Source organism: Nelumbo nucifera, chromosome 7, assembly GCF_055504915.1.
Source record: "Nelumbo nucifera cultivar China Antique chromosome 7, China Antique-T2T, whole genome shotgun sequence".
Lineage (NCBI taxonomy): Eukaryota > Viridiplantae > Streptophyta > Magnoliopsida > Proteales > Nelumbonaceae > Nelumbo > Nelumbo nucifera.
In genome coordinates this window covers 25,556,616-25,583,813 of record NC_142655.1, presented here as the reverse complement: position 1 = coordinate 25,583,813, position 27,198 = coordinate 25,556,616, and the positions used below count along the sequence as shown (strand labels likewise).

At 38.6% G+C, this 27,198-nt stretch overlaps 1 protein-coding gene across 2 annotated transcripts in view; it reads right to left on the bottom strand.

Annotated features, from left to right (window-relative positions):
• LOC104593452 (U11/U12 small nuclear ribonucleoprotein) overlaps positions 1–16,436 on the bottom strand; it is a 50,824-nt gene extending 34,388 nt beyond the window's left edge. Inside the window, exons 1-5 of one of the 2 annotated variants that reach the window (XM_010253295.2) lie at positions 16,328–16,436; positions 15,238–15,308; positions 756–933; positions 261–603; positions 57–140 (exon numbers count right to left, since the gene is read on the bottom strand). In XM_010253295.2, coding sequence (XP_010251597.1) covers positions 57–140; positions 261–603; positions 756–907 — 579 coding nt within the window. In that variant the 5' untranslated portion in view covers positions 908–933; positions 15,238–15,308; positions 16,328–16,436. Of the gene's footprint in view, positions 1–56; positions 141–260; positions 604–755; positions 934–15,237; positions 15,309–15,408 lie in introns of both variants that reach the window. The other variant, XM_088891638.1, reaches the window with a different exon arrangement.
• Positions 16,437–27,198: the final 10,762 nt, after the last annotated feature.

Sequence of the window (27,198 nt, the reverse complement as noted above, 5' to 3'; positions counted from 1 at the left end):
ATTATCTCATTTGATGTGAATTCCAAATGTTACTTATTTAATGGAGAGGTTTGTACCTTTCGCCTTGCAATGCCCTTTGCAATCTCTCTAGCCCTCCATTCATCAGCCTCTTGATCAGCTTGGTCAAATCGTTCACACTCCTAAAAGTCATAGAAAAAACAAATTACATAAACAAACATTTCCCCAAAGTAGAAGAGAAGGAAGAAAAATGTCAAGGAAAGAAGTAAGATAGCTCCCCTCCTAAGGCAGAATTGAATCACCTTGGAAAGCATTTCTGCAATAAATTTCCTCTTCCTCTTCCTCCAATGCTTATTTCGTTTGGATTTCTGTATTCTATTGGCCACTTTGACTGCGGCAGACATCTCCTCCCATGAACTTGTTTGACTGATGAGAGAATTAAACGGCTCAAGCTGACTTTTCACACTTGAGCACAAAGAGTTTGCAGCTTCCAATGTGAGGGATTCTTGTAGTTTTAAACCAACCCTCTTTGTTCTAATTACTTCGGAAAATCTATGAAAGGAAACATTAAGAGGTGTACCATCTACATTCTCCAACGAACCATTATTTTCTTTTGTCACAAGCATCACCTCTAGTTCTTTCTGCCTGTTTGTGATTATTTGGGTCATAACCATAATAAGGAAAACTTTTTGATAACCACAAATACAGGTTATAATAAGGAAAAACTTTAAATATCAACTTAACATGAATTAAAACAATATCTGCAAAAAAAAAAAACTAAAGAATAGATTCCATACACTGTTTTCATTAGCTGAATAGTATCTTGTAAGTTTCTCAGACAATCATGCACCTGTCCAGTCTCCCAAAAAGAACTGGATGCTGAGGAGACAGGTTGCAATGTTGGAAACCAGGGTGTGGGTGTCCCAGATGAAAATGGCATCAAATTCATCTTAAGGATGGAAGAAAAGAACACACCTGCATGGAGAATCCATGTTTATCAACTTATAAAGAACATATAGAAGAAGTAATCAATCTAATTAACATGGAATAGTCTGGCAGATCATGTAAACATTAATGCCTCCTAATTGAATGAATTAGATCATGATTAAATCGAAATAAGTTTTATCAGACTATGGTTTGATCTTCGGACTGAGAACCAACAGCAACAGGCGGTTTTTTTTTTTTTTGTGGATCAGTAACAATCAAAACTTTTAATTACTCAGAATAAAGCACATTATGATGATGAGGAGTGCAGCTAGCCTCAGCTAACCACCTTTGAAACCTTTTAATTACAAATTCCGCTCAGACATATCCCCAAAGTATTTGTTCTCTTGTTGCTCCTTGTTTTTCTAGACCATCAGCTAAACTGTTAGCAGACCTATAGAACCAAAATGCCTTGGCTCCCAGTTCCTACATGTCTATACTTCCATAATCCTTCTTGTTCTTTTTGCGACAAGCCTACTACAACCCTCAAATCCCCTTCAATAATTAAGTTCTTGCAGTTCAGTTACTTTGCTTTTTTGAAGTCCATACAACACTGCTTGCAATTCAGCCCTTGTTGAGTTCCCATGTCCAATTGGGCCTGAGAACATGGCTGGTATGCTTCCTTATCTCTAATTACTCCTCCCACTATGGAAAGGCCAGGTTGCCTATGCTGCACCCATCAAAATGTAACTTGAGGTGTGTGGAAGGTGGTGTTTTCCACTCAGCTCTTACTTTTGGACTATTTGACGAGGATTCTGACACCATTATCCAATTTCTTGTACTATATCATACATTGTGAATGGGCTAAAAAATGTCCAAGGTCATCACCCATTGATGAGATTTGAACTTCAAATTTTTGTAAATTCTAAAAACTATTTAATGACTTTAAATCAACTGGACCCATTAAGAGAGAAGCACCTTTATTCTACAACGGAGTTGTGGATAGATGGACCTGTATACATACCCAAGATCATTGTTTTCTCTGGATTAACTGGTAATTCCATTATTACCCAATGCAGTTGGGGATAGATGGACCTGTTTCTTAATCTACACTCATGCCCTTTACCTATTTAAGAAACAAATTACGCACCACAGACTATGCAACAAATAGAAGGAGAATGAAAAATGACTCCTATTGGAAAAAAAATAAAAAAATAAAAAAATAAAAAGAAAGAAAGAAAGAAAGAATGTTAACCAAGATCTAAGAAAAGAGCAATTAGTCGCAAGATCCCTTTATTCTTGTTGGGTGTGCATCCAGACCATATGAGCAGCCCACCCCATGAATGCATGCCTCCAAAAATAAGCATATTAAAGAAGCTCTACAAATCTACTGTCTTTGTTTTTTGAGTTTGGTCACTCCTTGGGCAATTTCTCTCCTAAGTCCTAACCCACTTTGTGAGAAACAGATGATTCATTGAACATGTTACAGACTGTATAATTAAAATAGGAAGATGTTACAGACTGTATAATTAAAATAGGAAGTAAATACTAGGGAGATATAATGTTACAGACTGTATAACTAAAATAGGAAGTAAATACTAGGGAAATATAATGTTACAGACTGTATAACTAAAATAGGAAGTAAATACTAGGGAGATATGATTTACCTTGATTGTAGGACTGATTTGTAGGAATTTGATTAGTCTTCTTTCCTAATATATTCTTTCCTAACATAGAATTTGTAACTTGTATATATACATACGAGATTGATGAATAATTGTAGTGAACACTGATGTGGGCCCCACTGCAGTGGTCCCCACTGTGTTTGTAGGACAGCAGTGTAGTTATTTGTTTCAGTTATAATAGTGTCAGTTTGAGTCAGTTTGTTAATTCAGTTGTTATTTATTTCAGCTTTTATTTACTTTATTTATTATGTAAGTACTAAGGGCAGATGTGTCCTTTCCATTATGTACTAAACATAACCTATAAATATTAAGAGAGTGGCGGCGGCAGATCAGTTCAGAATCTGTCCCTCCTTTCAACAACTTGTGTTCTCTTGTTTCTCTTCTATTCTCTCTCCTTTCTCTCACTTTTCTTCTGTTTTGCAAACCTAAAACCTATTAGGATTCAAGACTGATTACAGTCTTGATCTTCTACTTGGTATCAGAGCCTATCTAGGGCTTCTCATGTGTGTCTAGTCCAGCCGACCACATGAGGACTAGCTAGGGCTAGAAGCTTTGAAGAAGTTTTCGTGGCTGAATCTTGGAGATTACCAGAAGAGGTTCGCAGCAGTTGAAGACTTGTCGCGGCTTGCAGAGAGTTGGTAATCAGGAAGAAGCAGCGAAGGTTAGGGTTCAGGTAACCCTAGAAGACAATAAACCGAAGTGCATAAGTAAGTTTTTTTTTACTGAGTTTCAGAGACTGCAATCAGTCAAGATAGGTTGGACCTATCTAGAAAGAGGGGCCAAACTGTGTTCAAGTTTGTTTCTAGGGTTTGGCTTGCCGAACTGTGTTTAAGTTTGTTTCTAGGGTTTGACTGTTGGGCCGAGCCCCCCTCTTTAAAGGTGATTAGTTTTTTCATATTGCCCTACGACAAGTCCCACTTGTGCGGACTGCTTGGAGAGTGCAGCTGAGCACTTACTTCAGACCTACAGTTGAAACCCTAATTTTGCTCTCACACCAGTGGGCCCCACAGTAGTGATTTCAGAAAATAGCATCTCAGATTGATAGGCTGCCTGGTACTGTGCATGCCGATTGATTTCAGATCAGATTTGAGTTGATTTCTTGCATATACTGTGATAGGCGATTGATTTCAGATCAGATTTGGGTTGGTTTCAGATCGGATCAGATCAGATCAAATTTGTGTTGGTTTCGGATCAGATTCCAGACTTGCTTGTTTGACTCTGTTTTCTGGTATAGTGGCTCTAACAGTTTGTAGCCACTGAATCTTGATCAAAGATGGAGTTTAAGGGTCAGGGAGGAAGTAGTTTTGGAAACCACAGTTATGGTAGTGTATCTGAAACCGGGTTTCAGATTACAACAATGAGATTTGATGGGTCAAATTATTTGGAGTGGGCTCAATCAGCCATGATGGCTATTGGAGGAAGGGGAAAACTGGGTTACCTCTTGGGAGATGTGAAAGAACCTTCCAAGGAGGACCCAACATACACCAAGTGGGTCCAAGAGAACTATTTGGTTATGGCATGGCTGTGTAATTCTATGCAGCCACATATCAGCCAGAAATTACTTGTGGGCAAAGACAGCCAAAGAGATATGGGATGTTGTGAAAGAAACCTACTCCCAACCCCTTAATGTTGCTAGAGCCTATGAACTGAAGTGTGAGGTGAACAGCCTTGAACAAGGAGAAAAGCCAGTTTCTGTCTACTTCTCTACCTTGAAATCCTTGTGGCATGAGATTGACCATCTAGAGACCCTTGAGTGGGAGAGTCCCAAAGATGCACAAACTCATAGAAAGCAAATCGAGACAAATAGGGTATTTGAGTTTCTGGCTGGTTTGAATTCAGAATATGACATTATGCGACAACAGATATTGACAAGAGATAGTGTGACCCTTTCTCAAGCATACTCCCTGGTGCATAGTGAAGAGACCAAGAGGAAAGTCATGATGCAGCCTCAGCCCTCTTTCCCAGCCTTGACAGCTATTAAACCTAAGCCAAGAGGTGACTCAAAAAGGGACCGGAAGAAAGAAGATAAACGGGATCTGGTATGTGAACATTGCAAGAAACCCAAGCACACAAAAGATACTTGTTGGAAGCTACATCCTCACTTGGTCCCAGCAAAACTAAGAAATAAGAAGGGTAATGCTCATATGGCAGTGAACACTGATTCAACATCCTCATCAGGCACATCCCTAGAGACTTTAGCTGCTGTTCGGGCTGCCCTCATACAATTGGAAAAGGAAGTTGGGAGTTCAGCTCAGCCATCTCAGTCACCATCAGCTCCTGCCACATCTGCATTTGCACATTCAGGTACTCGAGCCTCAACTTACCATGCTTCAGCTCCAGGTAACACTGATCACTACTGGGTAATAGATTCAGGTGCATCTGACCATATGACTAGCTTGCCATTTTTGTTCACTTCTTATCACTTGTCCTCTGGCCGAGATAGAGTATCCATTGCTGATGGCTCTCTTGTTCCCATTTCGGGCAAGGGGACATCAAGCTATCGGATACTATCTCTTTATCTTCTGTCTTGCATGTTCCTAAGCTTGATACTAACCTGCTTTCAGTTAGTAGTATTACCAAACACATGAACTGTTCAGTAACCTTTTTCCCTAACCGATGTGTTTTTCAGGATTTGGAGACGAGGAAGGTGATTGGAACTGGCCGTGAGACGAACGGGATCTATCTGCTTGGAGAGAGTTCTCGTCGGGAGGAGTCAGTGGATAAGAAGTCTTTTGTTTCCCAGTCTGTGAGTTCGGTTATGCTTTGGCATAACCGATTAGGTCATTTGTCTTTTTAGTCTTTGAAGAGTCTGTTTCTTGCTTTATTTGAGTCTGTTGAGTTATCAAAGTTGAGGTGTGAGAATTGTGAGTTTGCCAAACATTGTATCTTATTCTTTAAGTAATAAAAGGAGTAATTCCTCTTTTGATATTATGCATACTGATGTTTGGAGGCCATATCATATCTCTTCTATGGGTGGGTACAGATATTTTCTACTGTTTGTTGATGACCATACCCGTTTTTCTTGGGTCTATCTTATGCGTTCTCGGGATGAGGTTCCTGCTCTGACCCAAAACTTCCATCAGATGGTTCTCACTCAGTTTGGGACCAAAATCAAAGTCCTTAGATTTGATAATGCAAAGGAATACTTTGCTCAGCCATTGACCTCCTACCTTCTTAGCCATGGAGTTATTCACCAGAGCACTTGCCCTTATACACCACAGTAGAACGGCGTTGCCAAAAGGAAGAATAGGCATATCTTGGAGGTGGCTAGAAGCATTATGTTTACCTCCAATCGAGTTCCTTCCCGGGTCCTTGATATGAAAACCCCCTTTTCCCTTCTATACCCAGACGAGGAGTTGTTCATTGTTCCCCTTAAAACCTTTGGTTGTACCTGTTTCGTTCAACTTCTCGGGCCTCATCATTCCAAGTTTGAACCTAAGGCCTCCAAATGCATTTTCCTTGGTAATGCACAAACTCAAAAGGGTTATTGCTGCTATGATCCGGTTTCAGGGAAACGTTTTGTCTCCATGGATGTCACCTTCTTTGAGAAGACACCCTATTATCCTAGGGTTTCTCCTCAGGGGGAGAGCAGTGAGAGTGGGGCTGTTTTGAGTTTCTTTCCTCAGGGAGAGAGTAGTGAGAGTGGAAGTGGGGCTGGTAGAAGTGGGGTTGTTCCTTTACCTATTCCACTAGGTAATGAAGGTTGTAGTGGTGAGGGTGGTCAGAGGGAGCCGGAGTTGAGAGTCTATCACAGGCGATGCAGGCAGGTTGATCCTAGTCTTCGGCAGTCCCGGCCAGTTCCAGTTCCTTCTGCGGCTCCAGATCCAGAGCCTACTGAGATACCTCTCACTGTTGCCACTTCCCCTCCTGTGGATGACCTTGATCTCCCTATTGCCATTCGCAAAGGGAAACGACATTGCACCACTTATACAGTTCACAACATCTCACAGTTCTTATCCTATGGTCGTCTGTCACCATCTTACCGGTCCTATCTCACTTCCATTGCCGATGTCCCTATTCCAAGAACAGTGCAAGAAGCCTTATCAGTTCCAGAATGGAAAGATGCAATGCAAGTCGAAATGGATGCCCTGTTGAACCGATGTCCCTATTCCAAGAACAGTGCAAGAAGCCTTATCAGTTCCAGAATGGAAAGATGCAATGCAAGTCGAAATGGATGCCCTGTTGAAGAATAATACTTGGGCACTGGTTGACCCACCAAAAGGAAAGAAACCAGTGGGATGCAGATGGGTGTTCACTGTGAAGCATAATGTTGATGGCTCTATTGAAAGGTACAAAGCCCGACTGGTTGCAAAGGGTTCACTCAGACTTATGGTATAGACTACTTGGAGACCTTTGCCCCAGTAGCCAAGATGACCACCATCCGAGTTCTGTTATCCCTTGCAGCAAATCATTCTTGGCCCCTGTTTCAGATGGATGTTAAAAATGTCTTTCTGAATGGAGACTTACAAGAAGAGGTTTACATGCAGTTGCCTCCTGGATTCTATGATATAGAGACAGGTAAGAAGGTTTGCCGACTGAACAAGGCATTGTATGGTTTGAAGCAGTCACCTAGAGCCTAGTTTGATAGGTTCAGATTAGCCCTTGGAAAGTTTGGTTATGTACAGGCCCAGTCAGATCATACACTATTCATCAAGAGGGTGGAGTCCTCTCTGACACTACTAGCAGTATATGTTGATGATATTGTGGTGACAAGAAATGACAGTCATGAGATTGAGTCCCTCAAACAGCTCCTTCATCAAAAGTTTGAGGTGAAAGATCTTGGTGCACTACGGTACTTTTTGGGTATTGAGGTTGCTAGATCCAAGCAGGGGATTTTTATCTCTCAGAGAAAATATGTTCTAGATCTATTGGCGAAAACTGGAAAGTTGGGTGTTAAGCCGGCTGATACACCCATTGAACAAAATCACAAGATTAGTGCAGAGGGTGGGGAGCCTCTTGAAGACAAAATTATGTTCCAACGGTTGGTTGGAAAGCTTTTATATCTCTGCCTCACTCGGCCGGATATCAGCTATGCAGTTAGTGTTGTTAGCCAGTACATGCACTCCCCTAGAACTTCTCATCTTCTTGCGGCAGAGAGAATATTAACATACTTGAAGAGATGCCCGGGTAGAGGTATATTGCTCAAGAACAATAATCACATGAGGGTGGAAGTCTATACAGATGCCGATTGGGCTGGATGTGTTGATGACAGAAGGTCTACCTCTGGATATTGTGCCCTGGTGGGAAGTAACCTTGTCTCGTGGAGGAGTAAGAAGCAGAGTGTTGTTTCCCGCTCCAGTGCTGAAGCGGAATACAGGTCAATGGCTAATGGAGTGGCTGAAATCTTATGGCTGAGGTCACTACTTGAAGAGTTGGGTATTGACTATGAAAAGCCCTTAATGCTGTATTGTGATAATCAGGCAGCTATTAATATAGCCCACAACCCAGTGCAGCATGACAGAACTAAACATATCGAAGTTGATCGACATTTTGTGCGAAAAAGGGTCACATCACAAGAAGTGTCTTCCGTACATCACATCTAATATGCAGCTCACGGATATCCTCACCAAGGCTGTACCAAGAAAGAAGTTAGAGACAGACCTATCCAAGTTGGGAATGATAGATATCTACTCCCAACTTGAGGGGGAGTGTAGAGAACACTGATGTGGGCCCCACTGCAGTGGTCCCCACTGTGTTCGTAGGACAGTAGTGTAGTTATTTGTTTCAGTTTGAGTCAGTTTGTTAATTCAGTTGTTATTTATTTCAGCTTTTATTTACTTTCCATTATGTACTAAACATAACCTATCAATATTAAGAGAGTAGCGGCGGCATATCAGTTCAAAATCTGTCCCTTGTGTTTTCTTGTTTCTCTTCTATTCTCTCTCCTTTCTCTCACTTTTCTTCTGTTTTGCAAACCTAAAACCTATTAGGATTCAAGACTGATTACAGTCTTGATCTTCTACTATAATAATATAAATTCTTCTTCTTCCTCTGTTTACTCTTATTTTACATGGTATCAGAGCATCTAGTCTCTGCCTGCCCTTTTGTTTTCTTTAAGTAAACAGTAGGTAGAGGAAAATTTCTGGGTGTTTCGGGTCACCTCCTTGGAGCAGTCAGAGCATCTAGTCTCTGCAAAGTCCGGCAGTCAGCAGCCCTACGCGTGTCTCACACACCGCCTGAAGATTCTGCCACAGTCACACGCGTCGGCACGTGGAGGCGCATCTATCGCCAGAAAATTTTTTCGGTCGTTGTCTTTTGACTCGCCTCATCCTGTATAGCACATATTTGTGCTTTGTTACGTGCATATCCATTCCGGTGTTTTCAACAGGTGTGCTCTGTTGATTTTCGGTGTTCAAAATATTTTGTTTATTTGAATTTTGAGATTATGGCAGACAAGAAATCAGTAGTTATGTCGGATGTTATTCTAGTGATGTCAAAAATAACTGAGCATAAGCTTAATGGCTCTAATTATCTGGATTGGAGTAAAATTGTTCAACTATATTTGCTGAGTATTGCTATGGATAACCATTTGACTGATGACCCTCCTAATGATGACTCGAGAAAGTCTTGGTTGAGGGAGGATGCCCGTTTGTTCTTGCAGATACGCAACTCCATTGAAAGTGAGGTGGTTGGTTTAGTCACTCACTGTGGATTTGTTAAGGAATTAATGAACTATCTAGAGTTCTTGTACTCCGAAAAGGGGAATATTTCCCGCATTTATGATGTGTGCAAAGCCTTTTACAGGGCGGACAAAGGCGGCAGATCTCTTACAAGCTATTTCATGGATTTCAAGAAAACATATGAAGAACTTAATATGTTGCTTCCGTGTAGTACTGATGTGACTGTTCAACAAGCTCAGCGAGAAAAGATGGTTGTTATGAGTTTTTTAGCTGGCCTACCTTCTGAATTTGAGACTGCTAAATCTCAGATTCTTTCCAGTTCAGAGATCTCTTCTCTACAAGATGCTTTCAGTAGGGTCCTTCGTACAGAATGTTCTCCACCTGTTCAGCCTAGTAGTGCCCTTGTCAGCCGCAATAATACATCTGAATCAGGGAGACAACAATACAGGAGTGGTAGTGGTAGGTCAAGTAACTATGACAGGAATACTAATACTCGTGGACAGGAGTTAGGAGAGATAGTGTGTCATTACTGTCATAAGCCAGGACATATGAAGCAGGAAGTTGCAAAATAAGAAAACTCAGTCAGCCCATATTGCATCCACCACGGATACTTCTGAGAAGTCTGTTATGATATCTGCAGATGAATATGCCAAATTTGCTCAATACCAAGAATCATTGAAACCTCAATCTACTCCTGTTACTGCCATCGTCAAGTCAAGTAAACCCAATACATGTCTTGTTTCCTCCTCTTCAAAATGGGTCATTGATTCTGGAGCTACAGATCATATGACAGGTAATTCAAGTCTGTTCTCTACCTTTCAGTCACATAAATCTACCTCTCCCGTTACTTTAGCAGATGGGTCAACATCTTGTGTTATTGGGTCTGGCACAATTAGTCCAACACCATCACTTCCTTTGTCATATGTTCTTAGTTTACCTCAGTTATCATTTAATTTAATTTTTGTTAGCAAACTCACTCGTACCCTTAATTGTTGTGTCTCATTTTTTCCTGATTATTGTTTATTTCAAGATCTTACGACGAAGAAGATTATTGGTAAGGGACATGAGTCTAGAGGTCTCTACATCCTTGATACACAAGTTCCAAGATCCATAGCCTATTCTGGAGTTGTAACCCCTTTTGAAGCACATTGTCAGTTGGGCCACCCCTCTCTCCATGTGTTAAAGCGAATTTGTCCTCAATTTCAGAATTTGTCGTCATTAAATTGTGAGTCTTGTCAGTTTGCTAAACACCATCGTCTTAGTTCGAGTCCTAGAGTCAATAAACGAGCTAGTGCTCCTTTTTAATTAGTCCATTCAGATGTTTGGGGTCCGTGTCCAGTTGAGTCCAAAACTGGGTTTAAGTATTTTGTTACTTTTGTTGATGATTACTCTCATATGACATGGTTATATTTAATGAAAAATCGTTCTGAGGTGTTTTCTCATTTTTCTGCTTTCTGTGCTGAAGTTAAAACTCAATTTAATGTTTTTGTACAAATATTGAGAAGTGACAATGCTAAGGAGTACTTGTCAGAATCCTTTCAAACTTACATGCTTCGGCATGGCATTCTTCATCGAACTTCTTATGTAGATACACCATCTCAAAATGGGGTTGTTGAACGGAAAAATAGACACCTTCTTGAAACTGCATGAGCTTTGTTATTTCAAATGAAGGTTCCTAAACCTTTCTGGGCTGATGCAGTTTCCCAGCATGTTTTTTGATTAACCGTATGTCTTCATCTGTCCTTCAGGGTGAGACTCCTTATCATGTTCTGTTTCCAAATAAAACACTGTTTCCTATTGAACCTAGGGTATTTGGGTGTACATGCTTTGTTCGGGATGTTCGTCCTCAGGTTACCAAACTAGATCCAAAATCTTTGAAGTGTCTTTTTCTTGAGTATTCTTGTGTTCAAAAAGGGTATAGATGTTATTGTCCTACTCTTCACAAATATCTTATGTCAGGTGATGTTAATTTCCTAGAAGATACACCTTTCTTTCCATCTACTACTCATTCAATTCAAGGGGAGGATGATGATTTGTTAATCTATACTGTCACATCATCTGGTTCACATCCTATTGAATCTGCTCCTGCCAGGCCTAAGCCACCTACAGTACAGGTTTATTCTCGGCGACCAACCCCTCCGGATCCATGTCTTGCACCAACTCCTTCGTCGGCAGATCCAGTCTCAACTGATCATGTTCCTTTGTCATCAGAACCAATCTCTAATGATGATCTTCCTATTGTTCTTCGTAAAGGTAAGCGTAAGTGTACTTATCCAGTTTCTTCATTTGTGTCTTATAATCATTTGTTGTTCTCTTCTTGTTCTTTTATCGCATCTCTTGATTCTATCTCTATTCCTAAGACTGTTAAAGAAGCCCTTTCTCACCCTGGATGGCGTAATGCTATGATTGAGGAAATGAATGCTTTAGAGGACAATGGTACTTGGACCTTGGTAAATTTACCTGCAAATAAGAAGGCTATTGGGTGTAAATGGGTGTTTACAGTTAAAGTCAATCCTGATGGGTCCATTGCCCGATTGAAAGCCCATCTTGTTGCTAAAGGATATGCTCAAACTTATGGAGTGGATTATTCTAATACCTTTTCTCCTGTTGCTAAACTTACTTCTGTCAAGTTGTTTATTTCTATGGCAGCTACTTATAATTGGCCCCCCTTCATCAGTTAGACATCAAGAATGTTTTTCTTCATGGGGATCTTCAAGAAGAAGTTTATATGGAGCAACCGCCTGGCTTTGTTGCTCAGGGGGAGTATGGGAAAGTTTGCTATCTTCATAAGTCTCTGTACGGGTTGAAGCAGAGTCCTCGCGCCTGATTTGGAAAGTTTAGTCAAGCAGTCGAGAATTTTGGTATGAAGAAAAGTAAGTTTGATCATTCTGTTTTCTTCAAGCACTCTACTGCTGGCATCATTTTGTTAGTTGTGTATGTGGATGATATTGTCATTACAGGGAGTGATACTACAGGGATTTCATTCCTTAAATCATTTCTCCACACTCAGTTTCATACCAAAGATTTGGGAATGTTGAAATACTTCTTGGGTGTTGAGGTTAAAAGAAGCAAGAAGGGAATATTCTTATCTCAAAGAAAATATGTACTTGACTTGTTGTCTGAGACGGGAAAGTTGGGAGCTAAGCCATGTAGCACTCCAATGATTCCTAACTTGCAGCTTACAAAAGATGGTGAATTATTTGAAGATCCTGAGAGATATAGAAGATTGGTTGGAAAGTTGAATTATCTTACTGTAACTCGTCCAGATATTGCGTATTCAGTTAGTGTGGTGAGTCAGTACATGTCCTCTCCAACAGTTAATCACTGGACAGCTGTAGAACAAATTTTGTGCTACTTAAAAGGAGCACCTGGGCGAGGAATTTTGTATGGCAATCATGGTCATACTAGAATTGAATGTTTTTCAGATGCTGACTGGGCAGGATCCAAGGAAGATCGAAGGTCTACTTCAGGCTATTGTGTATTTGTTGGAGGGAATCTAGTTCATGGAAAAGCAAGAAGCAGAATGTTGTCTCACGTTCGAGTGCAGAATCGGAATATAGAGCTATGGCCAAGTCTGTGTGTGAAATAATGTGGATATATCAGCTTCTGACTAAAGTAGGTCTTAAAACTTCAGTACCAGCCAAGTTGTGGTGCGATAACCAAGCTACTCTTCACATTGCATCAAATCCTGTTTTTCATGAACGAACTAAGCATATCGAGATTGATTGCCATTTCGTTCGTGAAAAGATTCAGCAAGGTTTGATTTCCACAGGTTATGTGAAAACAGGAGAACAACTAGGAGATATCTTCACGAAGGCTCTTAATGGGGTTAGGGTTGATTATCTTTGTAACAAGCTGGGCATGATTAATATCTATGCTCCAACTTGAGGGGGAGTGTTACAAACTGTATAATTAAAATAGGAAGATGTTACAGACTGTATAATTAAAATAGGAAGTAAATACTAGGGAGATATGATTTACCTTGATTGTATGACTGATTTGTAGGAATTTGATTAGTCTTCTTTCCTAATATATTCTTTCCTAACATAGAATTTGTAACTTGTATATATACATACGAGATTGATGAATAATAATATAAATTCTTCTTCTTCCTCTGTTTACTCTTATTTTACAGAACACATGTTGATATTGCTGTAATCCACCTTTGGTGATGTTTGTATGTGTATCCAAGAATTGTCTCTTGATGTTTTTGAGCCTCTAGGTCTCCTGGAGAAGAACTTCTTGTAACACCATTATCCTCACATAGTGGAAGTTATATTTCAGACCATAGGTTTTGTGGTTTTTCCCCCATTTGAGATTTTCCATGTAAAAATATGGTGTCTTGCATTATGGTGATTGTTATTCTATTTTCTTGTTACCTTGCTGAATCTTTTTTTTTTTTTGTTTTTTGAGAAGAAAAAAATATTCAAATGATTCAACCAGAATCATTTGTTTATTAATGTGGTTTTGGTTGAACTCATTTTCCCATACGACTTTTAGGGGAAAGGAATCTTATCTTGGGTTTGTGTTATTTTTAGTTGTTGTATTGTATCTTCCCAACAATTCTTACCCAAAAAAGGGCCTCAAGTACAACAATTGAACAGAAATTATAGAAATATTCATAACAAAAAGGAGAAGCAGAACAGACTTCAATTATAACAAAAAAAACACTGATTATAAGTAAAAGGCAGAAACCAAAGAGGGCTTTGCATGATGCAGATGACAGCAAGGAACCTAAAGCAAATGGGAACCTCAATCCAATCAAGAATCTTTTGCCATCTATTGCATGGTTGAATTGAAGGGCTACTGAAAATTATATACTCAAGAAAATTTACACTTTTCTTTAAGCACTAAAAACATATTTCACTTAAGAAGCATACCCAAGAGAATTTACACTTTAGCTCCTTAAATGTTTGTTGATGTAGACAATGGTTCACTTAAGAAGTATTTTGCATGGTTGAATTGGAGGGCAGCTGAAAATTATATACTCAAGAAAACTTACACTTTTAAAGAATTGAGGCATATTTCACTTAGGAAATGTACTCGACAAAATTTAAACTTTAGCTCCTTAAATGTTTGTTGATGTTAAGATGCATTTTTTCCTACTACAAAGAAGTATGACAGAGAAGAATACTCTTTTCTTTCTTATATGCCAATGTGGCATAAGAAAGTGAACATATGGAAATCATCAATCTACGAAGTGGTTCTAGGTTGATAATGATCGATGATCAATCTAATACATGTTTTGAAGGCCTCCCTTTTTCCTAAGAAAAATCCAGCTACCAAGACAGCAAGTGTTGTAAGTCTTTTTAAGGTAATAGACTTCAGGAACATTCACCCCTTTCAAACTTGCCAAAGCAAATGCCACATTTGCATTTTAGTAAAATGGAATTGGGAATAATTTCTTTGCAGTCATGGTGTCAAATCCTTTCTATTTTGTATAGCCCATCAATTGATTGAAGAGTATCAGCAAGGTTATCACGAATTGCTAATTGACAGAAGATTAATTGCAGCCATAACAATAAAAGAAGTAGGCAAATAATCACAAAGAATAGAAAATACAAGTTCCTTTGATTGATACCAGCAAGGTGAAAAGACTCATTGGGTGTCCATGCCACATCAGAATTGCCTTATTGATAAAAACCATGCCAGTTCAAATTAAATTAGAGAATGAAGAGATTCTGTATTTGGTTTGATAGAAAAAAAGAGAGAACCAAACGTTGAGGGAACTATGAAAGTATTCTGACCCATTTTTGGCAGCCACCTCTACTGTTACGTGTTAAAACTGTGTCAAAACTGTGTATAAGAGGATACCATACATTTACCTAGACAGCATTAATTATAAACTACTGTCTCAAGAAACAGCATCAATTTCCGTGTGGAAACTCAATTCTCAGACACTTGGTTTGGCCTTTTCTTTCTTCTAGGTATCAAGAACCGAAACATTAGCATCTAAAATTAGGAAATTAAGTTTAGTTTTGCAGCCTCGGGCTAGATAATATTGCAACCAAACCAAGGAAAAGTTCAAAAATGAATAAAGAAAGTAATACCTGAGTGTCTTGACCACACGATTTAGAGATGGAAGAGAAGTCTTTGAGAGGGTAAACGGTAAACCAATAACCTGCCAGTCAAAACAAAGCAAATGAACACATAAATTATATTAGGTTAGGTTAAAGGCCCTAGAAAAGTCGACCCTGTAAATGGAGTCTAGAAGAGTATACCTGATTCGTATGGAAGATTTCAATAAAAAAAATCAGGAAGAAGAGAAACCCCGTCTGATAAAAAGCTTTATCAACCACACGGGCAGAGAGAGAGAGAGAGGAACACTGGTGCTTGGTCGTTTCAATATACGAGAAAATGAAGACTGAGGAGGAAGAAGAGAGTTCGCATCTCCGCCCCACCACGCCTCGCCCCACAATCGCCCCACACAACGTGCGACTGACACCTGTCCAGTCGCACGCGGTGGGGCGTGCCCGCGTGCGGGACTAACGGGAAGGATGTTAGCCCCGCCCATTAGCCCCAAAACCCGCCCCCATCTCCGGCACCGGCGATTGCTCCGGTCACCAGGTAAGCTATAACCCTCGTTTCATTAAACCCTCCTTGGATCTCTTCCTGATTATTGGAAGCTTGGGGGTCGTCGAAAAGAAAAAAGGAGCCATCCAAGATTGCAAGGAATTGCACCAAATTACAATGAATTCTCTACAGAAATCTTTGTCCCGGATTCGTTCTGGTGACACCCGGAAACTATCCAACGCTAAAGCATTCCTCAGTGCGTCTCTCACCAACAAAAACACTTGTTTGGAAGGTCTTGATTCTGCGACGGGTCCTCTCAAGTCAGTTATAGTCCAGTCCATAGCCAGTGTCTATAGACACATTAGTAATTCACTTTCAATGTTGCCGAAGCAGGAGCTCAGAAAAGTGACGGAAGGTTCTAACCGTCGTCTCATGGGTTTTCCGGCGTGGGTGTCCAGGAAAGATCGTCGGATATTACAGAGATTCGACGGTGACTATAATCCAAATGACGTGCTTACGGTGGCCAAAGACGGGAGCGGAAACTTCACCACCATCACGGACGCTTCAAAGGAGGATTTAATAAAAAAAAACTAAGTCCCACACAAAAAGACGAGGGTTAGAGCTTACCTGGTGACTGAAGCGATCGCCGGTGCCGGAGATGGGGGCGGAGATCTGAGCTCGGGCTAGAACGGGGTCAGAGGGGGGGCGGGAATATGGGAGAAGCTCGCAGTTTGCCGTTTTGAGATCGTTTCGGGGCTAACGGACGGGGTTAACGTGCATCCTGTTAACTCCGCACGCGGGCACGCCCCACCACGTGCGACTGAACAGGTGTCAGTCATAAGTTGTGAGGACGGGTCGGATCTGCTACCCTGTAATCAGATCTGACTCGAACCGGGTGTGTCTCCATCCAAATTCAATTCGATTATGGATGCATGGTATCCGAAATCAGATAGGATTGATCATTGATGGCTTCTTAGTCCGAATTCGAATCCGTGGGAGTTGTTGGATTATCGGATTTCATCCAAATCCGGTGAACCTTCCGGTTCACGGGAAGCGTGTACCTCAAATAAAAACAAGTAGAATTATGTTCTCTCATTCAATCAATGAGAGAAGAGTATTCTTTTATATTACAATTGTAAGTTATGTACAGTTGTCAAAATTGTGTAGAGATATACATGAAGTTAATACATAATTAATTTATAGTTATGCTGTAAACTAAATTATACACACGTCATGTAACCGCAGCAGATATTTCTTGCATAGCTTTGTCAGCCCCCCTCAAGTGAACGGTAAACCTTGAACGTTCAGCTTGGTCCACATAGCGTCAAACCGGAGGCGAGGCAAAGGTTTTGTTAACCCATCAGCAAGTTGCTCATGTGACGAAATAAATTGGACAAGCAATTTCTTCTTTGCAACCTGTTCACGCACGAAATGAAAAATCCATAGAACCCATGTGTTTAATTCGTGCATAAAAAAACAAATTAGCAGTGACATATGTAGCTATGAGATTATCACACCATTAAAATGGGTGATGTAGAAAGAGAGACACCTAACTCAATTAAGAAAGAGCGGAGCTATATCACTTCTAAAGCAAACATAGCAATGCTATGTCACTCTCAATACTAGAGCGAGATACAATAGCTCGTTTCTTGGAACACCAAGAAAAACATAGTACCTGCCTTGGAATCGTCATCCTACCGAATCAGCATTAGAATAAGCATGCAATTGAAAGGAAGTAGAGGGATGAACCTATAACGCATTATCAATTGTGCTCTTCAAGTAATGGAGAATACGCTTGACAACAGCCCAACGCTCACTCGTGGGGGCATGCAAAAATTGACATACCTTGTTCACTGAATAGGCTATGTCAGGACAAGTGAGCATAAGTAGATGCAATTCACCAATAATGACTACCACCATCTAGAGAAGAGCCCAAGTCTTTGGGGAGATGACATGTAGAACTGATGGGAGTAGAGATGGGCCATGCACCATTTATGTGGGCCTTAGTGAGGAGATCACAAATATATTTAGCAGATGAAAGATGGGCTTCCACGCCTAGAAAATAGTGAAGAGGCTCCTAATCCTTTACAGCAAACTGACGGCCCATTTGTGTAATAAGATCACATACTGAATTGAGAGCCCGTGACAACTATGTCATCCACATAAATGAGTACATAGAGAGAGAACTATTTGCAGTCTGGTGAATGAAGAGTGAAGAGTGAAGAGTTAGAGGAAGCTTTGTGAAAATTAGATGCAACTAAGAAGGAACACAACTTCTCATACCAAGCCCATTTGGGCCTGTTTATGCCCATAAGTGGACTTTTTAAGACAACACACATGATGAGAGAACCCAGGCGGATGCTTCATGAATACCTCTTCAGTAAGCTCTCCATGGAGGAAAGCAGTTGATTGACAACCCAGTTTTGAGAGATCACAATAGCAAGAACAAGCCGAATTGTAGATGGCTTTACAACTGGACTAAAAGTTTTAGCATAGTCAAGGCCCGGTCGTTAATGAAATCCTTTGGTGACAAGTCTCGCCTTGTATTTAGCAATAGTGTCATCAAGGTTTCTTTTAAGACGGAAAACCCATTTACATCCAATTAAATTCATATCTACAGATGAAGGGACTAAATCCCATGTGTGGTTCTTTCATCAGTCATGGCAGCATTCCAATTGAGATCCTTGCTAGCTTGAGAATAACATTTGCGCTCTATAGGATCAAGAGGGTGAGCAATAGCCAAAAACATTTTTTGTTTAAAAATCCCACTCTTGGCTCTAGTTATCGTAGGATGAACGTTAGTTGTTGCTGGTGAGCCAGAAGAAGTACTAGGCCCAACAAGAAGAGAGCATGTGATAGGAACAACACTGACAGGTAGTGGAGAATGTTGAGATAGCTCATTAGTGGATGGAGGAACAGTAGCAAGAACTGACACACCATTGGAAGAGGCATGAGGTATAGTAGAAATGGAACAATTATCCACAAGCCAAACCGGCCCATTGCGAATAGAAGAAAGAATCGGTAGTGGCCCAATAATTTATGAGGATGACTATGTAGGTGAAGACTGAATTGATGTTGAATTATTTTGAAAAGGAAAATAATCTTCATTGAACAACACATGCTGGGAAAGATAAATGCAACCAGTTGGATGATGCAAACATTTGTATCCTCTATAGTTGTCATGATATCCCAAAAAAATAAAAATAAAAATACATGAGGTAGACCAATGTTGCAACTTATTGGAGTTATGTTGTTGTATGAAAAAGAAGTTCCCATGGCGTCTTCATATGTAATAGAAGAGTAGGTAATCTGAATGTAATTGCAAATTCTCCAAGTCAGACATCATATGGTGACTGGCTCTAGAGTCTGGATACCAACTGTGCAGTGTGATTAAATTTGCCACATATTTAACTCCCTGAAAAAGGATTTGACTTCTTGCCTGAAGTAAAATTAGTATTTTTGAAGTTGTTTTTCTGTCGATTAGTATAAACATATTTTTCTTTATGATTTTCATTATGAGAGGCCACATTTGCAGTGATAGGAAAATTATCAAACAATAACCTAGTGTGTTCCATGCGAATCTCATGGTTCATGAGATGTGCTTGGACACCATCAAATGTGAAATCATTAGAACCCACCATTATAGTAGTTACTAAGGACTCAAATCTGGACCCAACCCACTAAGTACATATTGGATCAGTTCTAAGTCTAAGATAGTTTCACAAATAACAGCTAAGTTGTCACATATGAGCCTAGCTTTTTGAATATAATCAGCCATACCTTTGGCTTCCCTTCTTGAGATGAGAAAGCTCAAACCTGAGTTGCATTGATCAGGCTTGAGGTCTTGATGCAAATAGTTGAGTAAGAGTATCCCAGGTTGCTTTAGATGTTTTACAACCAATAATTTGGGCCAACACGCCTTCAGTAAGTGATGAGAGAACCCAACTAAGCAACAACCGGTCTTGTTGTTCCCATAAAACAAAATCAGCATTCAGGGTCTGTTCTCCCTCCTTGAAGATAAATTTGGATGGACACGGTATGGAACCATCAACATACCCCATCACGCAGAATCCCTTCAATATGGGCAAAAATTGAGGTCGCCATAACAAGAAATTCATTCGGTCAAGTTTTACAAAAATCAAATGAGATATTGTGGCAGGTAAGTTTAAGTTAGTCACAGAAACAGTATCATCCAAAGAACTTGAATCGGAATGAGTTTTAAGGAGGAGTAAATGAGGACACGATCAATCAAAGTTCTTCATCAAAACTCTGATACCATAAAGAAACAGAGTAGAATTAAGTTCTCTCATTCAATCAACGAGAGAAGAATACTCTTTTATATTACAGTTGTAAGTTATGTACACTTATCAAAATTGTAGAGAGATATACATGAGAAATTAATACATAACTAATTTGTAGTTATGAAGTTATTCCTGTCGCTATAAACTGAATTATACACACATCATGAAACCACAACAGATTGTCAAGTTCATCACATCTCCTTGCATCAAAAGCCACTAATTGCACCGCTACCATTGCAAAAGATGCCGACTGCCTTTTGCTTAGATACTTACAAACACTCGCAATCCCGCTGAATTTTGTCTCTCTCTCTCTTGTATCATTGCTTAGCGCTGCTTGCACCGCTAGGACCCACCTTTGTAGCAATAGTGGATATTCTTGGATGGACTCAGGAAATCAACCTGATCAGCGGAAATCTCTACAAGAAAAGAAAGAAGTTACAACATGCTGAGAGATGGTGGGAGGGAAGTTCTAATGAGAGGAGGCCCAAATGTTTGGATTTTATTGTTTTTTCTCATGTAGCGGACAATTCAAGTGGTTGGACCATCGTTAACAAATAAATCCCATTAAGTCCATGTCTTTATTTTTCATTTGTAGGTACACACTTCGGTGAACGGGTTCACATATGCGATTTCAAATAAATCAGAGAAGAACTTAATCATGTGATTCATCACACAATACTTTTAGGCTGCGTTTGCTATCGGTGTAAATGCAAATCGGCATTAAACTTCATTCTTGGTTCATATTTTCATAGGTTTGTTTTCAATGTAAAGTTTATATGGAAAATCGATGTAAAACCTTCCCGTCAGTTGACTTTTCCATCAATAATCGATTATCACATCAAAAAAGCTCAAACATTCCATTAAAATTTTAAATCCATCTATTGAGTTTTACATCGATGAATTTTCCACTTAGTCCTTATTCGTTTACAACTTTACAAGTTACTTGGATAAGTGCACTTACCCAGGTAAGTGTTATCCAAATTATGGTTTTCAAAATCAGACCGGACCGAAAAAACTGGGAACCGGTTAGGTGACCATTCCGTTTTCCCCAAAAACCGGATTCTCCCCAAAACAGATGATTTTGGTCAGTGAACCACTGAATTGAGTGGTTAATCGTTCGAATGGTTTTGATCATTTTTTTATTTTCTTGTCAGAACGGGCTGAGCGTTCGATTTGAACAATCAGACCGTTCGACCTAGTAATCAGACCCCTGACCAGTTCGGTCACCAGGTCGGTTTTAAAAACCATGACCTAAACATTTACCTAGGTATATTCCTTACCAATGTTCTTTTGGTTTCTAGGATTCCTAGGTAAGTAACATAATTACATTTTTACCCACAAAAAGTTAGTATTAAAATAGGCAAAATGGTCCCATTATGTTTTACAAAAGTTTCTCATAGGTGGGAAAGTTACTTACCCACTTAGGAGATGGGTAAGTTTTACCCGAGAAAGTAAAGATGATTTTATCGTGGAGTCCAAGCTTAATGCAAAAAGAACATGAAAAATTGGTCAATGGGAAAAAAGATACCCATTGACCAACTTTCCCATGTTACTGATAAACGAATGAAGCCTTACAATCTCATTGGTTGATGACGATGCTTTTACTGAGATCGGCTTCAGTACTCACAAGATCGTGTTCACATCGTTCACACAACCTTTTACATTCGTGCATTGAGATTATCTTAATAGTTGTATGTTTTTTTTTTCATGGGGAGATATTCCTAATGCAAGGCTGCAAGACCAAATTCGATTTTGCCTTTGCCATTTTAAGAATGGGGAAGAGTATTGTACCATGTTTGATAATTCCATCAATTAATCAATAATGAGAATGGAAAATGGGTAATGGGGATTTGCCCTTTCATATCAGTACCAATTAATAATGAAAATTTATTAAGGCATTTAAATAAATTTAAAATAATAACAATAACATTTTTTTTGATCGGGTTGGGGTACGTCCAAATTCGATCTGATTATTAATCAGATTCCACTAAACCCACCCGAATCTGGTCTATTAACATATTATGTGCTATGCATCCCAGACCAATTATTAATTCAATATCGGATAGGGTTGCGGGCTACCTCATAGAAATGTCATGAAGCTATGTTTGGTAAAAGACCCGGAAAGCCCAAAAACATTAATAATAATTAAATAGAGTAAAAAAAGTTGATTTTATTATGGTAGGAGTAGTAGATGTTGATGATGATGATGATGTGTGAGATAAAGTTAGATACATGTTCAAATATATACCATATATGGGCATTTTGATAATTTTTATTGCATACCGTAATATGGATTAATGGTATTGGATGAGATTGTCTATTTTTAGAAGTTTGGGATACAAGTGTCGCATTTGAAAATTTAGGGTACCTATTTGTCATTACCCCCATTACCCCCAAAGTATAAAGTATTTATCTTTAAAAAAAAATCAAAGCATCAAACATGCTAGTTTAAGATAAAATAATGAAGGAGTAATTCATAAAACTCGTCAACCAAATAGATATCCATGTATATCTTTATGCATTCAAATGTATACTCAATTATTTCATATTATTGAAATTGAGAAAAATTCATTCTCTCAAGACTCTAACAAGAGAGAATCTTATATAGCTCCATAAAGTAGTGTTTTTGAACTACCATTGATCTAGACGGTTGGACCATTCAATTTGGGAACCATCTAGGCAATCGGTTTCGTTTTACCCCAAACTTAGTCCTTGGCCAAATACCATTGATTTGGTCAATGACTCATTGATCTGGATGGTCGATTTATCGATTCGTTCAATGGTTTTAGGCCATTTTTTATTTTAATTATTATTTTTTTATTTTTTAAATTAGAATAGGACATCCATTCAAATTAGATAGTCAAACCGTTGATCCAAAAACTAGTGGCCATTACGGTTCCAATGTTGGGTCGTTTTTAAAACCTTTCCATAAAGTTAAGATCAAGATGGAGGAAGAAAATAAAGGCCTTGCATCTTGATTTATATAAAAACTATGATATTGCATAACAATTTTTGGTAATGCAATGATATAATTGCAACATTACTCTTGTTTAATAACAGAAAATCCAATTATCAAAATATGATGTTGGCAGTTTAGCTTTTGCACTGATTACTTGAGAAGTTAATTGTAGAGCATTTTTACTGTCCAAAAATACATTTCCCAATCCCAATACCAATAAAGCACTATAATACCATAAAGTTTGCACTTTCAAGCTGTTATTGTTACACCTCAAGAGCATTGTACAGAAGGTACAACAACAAAATACCCAATATATGCAACATTTATAGGATGTAGTGTTGTTATTATTGATATTGCAAAACATGTTTATCTTAATACCCAATATGTGCAAAATTTATAGGTTATTGATATTGAAAAACATGTTTATCTTAATACCCAATATGTGTAACATTTATTGATATTGCAAAACATGTTTATCTTAAAGTTTGTATAGAAAGGTTTGACTATGATGTTAGCAAGACATGAGACCGAAAAATTAATAAGCAATCAACCGGGGGGTTTATGATGTTAACATCATAAAAGAGGTAACCAATTAGGTGAATTTTTATCAAAATTCAACCGGGGGGTTTGATTGGTCAAAGTCTTTCCAACATCATAGATTTTTTTCCTAGAAAAAAAGACTTTCTAATTGAATCATTTCGGTGATAGGGATGTAAGAATTTTATGCAACATTTGACCTGGGCCAGGCTCATCCAATTTTTTTGCTAATGATCCAAACCCAAACTTGCCTTAGTTGCAGCACTCTTAGGTGATGTTCACCAATCACCAACATGAATGGTTTTGTTTTTTCAAAATAAAACCAAAGCTAGTAGTACTTAAATAGACTAAGCGTGTATTTGTAACTATGGGTGTTTATTGAATAAGTGTTGTCACATATGTGCCATTTCAGCATTTTCCCCATTATGTGGATCCATACACATAGAAATTCAAAAAAACAGGCATTGGTTTATGTGTGTGCTTATCATTGGGGGAAGCTTCATTTTAGTGTTTCTCCAACGGGTAGGCATTTATTCACTGTTTTACTGATGTGGTGCTTAATGGCGCCTAAGTGTCAATAAATGAGTTCATTATTGCTTTTCTTGGTTTTGCAAACAAATCAAATACAAATGTTTAGTGAATAAATGCTCACAATTTCAAACACATATTAAGTCTCTCAAGAACTACCGGCAACAACAAAACACTGCCATAATTAGGGACTAAGAAATAAGGGTAGTACTAACCTTTTGGTTTTGCAATTTGTTAAAGAGAATGACCTTGGTCTCTACTCACATGGAAGATGATAAGGGTTTGGCCTCCTTGGCTCCAAAACAAGTCCAAGAGGGAAAAGGGAGAGGATAAGTAATTGGAACAAAGGAATTCTTCTTTCAATTCAATTTAACCTCTATTACAAATTTGGCCTACCATATATAGCCAAGGAAGATACAATTTTCCCAAAACAAAACACAGGGGTAGTTATAATGATCGGATGCTTCAAAGCAAGGTTTTTAAAACTAATTCGGAGAACGAATTGGTCAAGGGAAAAAATAAAAAATAAAAAACAATCAAAATTGTTCAAATGATTAATCATCCGGTTTAGTGGTTTGCTAACCAAAATCAACGGTTTTTGGAAAAAAAATCCAATTTCGAAAAAAAAAAACTGATAACTTAATTGATTCCCGGGTTTTCGGGTCAGATCCAATTTTGAAAACCATACTTCAAAGTTCAAAATTGGAAACTAGGTGACATCAATCACGCGATCTGATTGATAGGATTCAATGGTTGTTCGACGTGACCTTCGCGGCCAAGGGTTGGGAGACAATTTCAGCACTCTCGCAATACACAATACTAAGATCACACTTGGCAGGGCCACTAACAATTTTAACATTACTTATCATGATACATAAATCATGGACCATAGTTACGAACTTACGATCTTTTTAATCATACAATCATGTATGATTTTAAAGGGTATGTACTTCTCGGCCTTTTGGCTATGATGAAAAAAAAAAAAAAAGATGACAGTTTTTATGGAATATGTATTCTCCAATTTGAGACAAAAACACAATAAACATGTTATGGATTATGTGTGTTTTTTGCTTCCAATGTTGAAACCAAAGGCACGTGTTCTTAATTGATTTTCTGGTTTAAAAAGTACATGCTTTTATGCTTTTATCTGGAGATTGATATCATGTTTCATAGATCACCTAGCTATTATCTGTATTTTCAAATTTTTTTCTGATGTGGTGGTTTTAGAAACAAATGTTAGGACTAACGAGGGGATTCACACTTGAGGACTGTGGAAGTCGCCTCAAAGATGTATGGGTATTAAGTAACTAAGTGGATTTCTATGAAATATTTGGTCACCACCCCCTATGGTTTCATCATATGTAAGGCTCAGATTGGGAAGGATGCAAATACAAATATGTATAAATATGTATAGTAATGCAAATGCAAGGTTTAGAAATATAATATATAATGTTTTGCATTGTATATATGTGTATTTGCACTCGTTCCAAATTGAGCATAAATGAATTTAGGGGTTTAGAAGGAAAGGGGAGAGTGAAGCACTTTTCCAATGGACAAATTAGAAATACTTGGCTCCTATAGTTGGAGGACATACATCCGACCAAGCTATTTTACATACTAACTTTCAGGTTTAGAGTTTAGATTTTAGGGTTTAAAGTTTAAGGTTTGGATTTAGGTTCAGATTTAAAAATCAAGTGATGGTTCAATATATATTGTCCCCTTCCAATCTCCTAATTTGACCAAAATAGGATTTAGTGGTTCTTTGGAAGACTAATAGATGTACTTTGCAATTTGAACCCATGATCGAACCAGGTCATTGAAGCAGGAAAACAAGGAATCCAAGGCCTTTCTAATTTAATGCCCTCAATAGATTTTCAAAACATTTGCTATTTAGGATGTGTTTGGCTGCAGTGCAATTTTATTTGCACTAATACAAATGCGTGGGAATGCAAACTAAAAGAATGTAAATTCTGCTTCAGGTCTTAATTTACTTCATTAATACTGCAAATCTGCAATCAAATAAAATAAGGTAAAATTTGAAAACAAAAATACATCAGAGCTTGCACCCAAATCATTACACTATCATTGTTTTGCATCAGTGCAAATTTATTTGGACTACAACCAAACGCAGCATTAAGAATTTAGTTTACTCTTGAAAAGAAACAATGTGGTTGTGAGTCTCGCAACAAAGAGACAGATTACAATTTCTTCAAGTTTTTGGGAGTTTTCTGGGTGATGAAGGAAAGGTTACATATATATTTTACAACCTTGCAGGTTTTTCATCCTTTTTCCAAAAGAATATTTCAGGACCATTGGGTTCGTGGTCAGAATCAGAATTGAAATTCACTGGAATTGAAATCGAAATTGTCTTCTTCCCCTACTGGTTTGGTTCAGATGACAATTGAAATCAGATTCCATAAGATGTGTATGACTCCCAATGAGAACTTGGATAATAAATAGGGTTTGGAGTTTTTTATATCATTGGTCTTTTCTTGGTCGACTGAAATGAGATTCTCATTCCAAAGAGGGGTCAGAATCCCATTCTGTCCAACCAAATGGTTGGAATTCCAAACCCCTATTCCAGTGAACCAAAACAGACCATTCTTTGTCCCTGGACATAGGGGTATCAATTGACTGGTTTTGGATTGGATCCCATCTGAACCAAAATCAATTAGGATGGATTGGATGAACTAAAAAGACAAAGTGAATTGGACCAATCTAGACTTAGTGGTCCAAAATATTTATTGGATTGGATTGGACCTGGTTCATCTGTAATGAATTTATATTGGATTGGGTTGGATTGAGCCAATATCTGGCCCCTTCATAGAAGATAAGAATATAGGTGTCAATAGACTAGGTATGGGTTAGAATTAATAGAACAGATTGGATGGTCCAGACATTGATTTGGACCAGTCCAAAATATTCATTGGATTGGATTGGACTTGGTCCATTTGTAATAGACTCACATTGCACTGAATCTGATTGGACCAAATCCAGTCCGATTGACACCCCTACCTGGACACAAACTATACAAACAACATAAATATTGTTCTTCTACAACTTTCTTCGCTTTTTCTTAATCAACAAGATTCGTCAAAGTTGTGGCAATTTTTTTGGGTATTGAATCACTCGCCTTTGCCCCCATAGGGGCCATATTTCAATTTTACATAGCA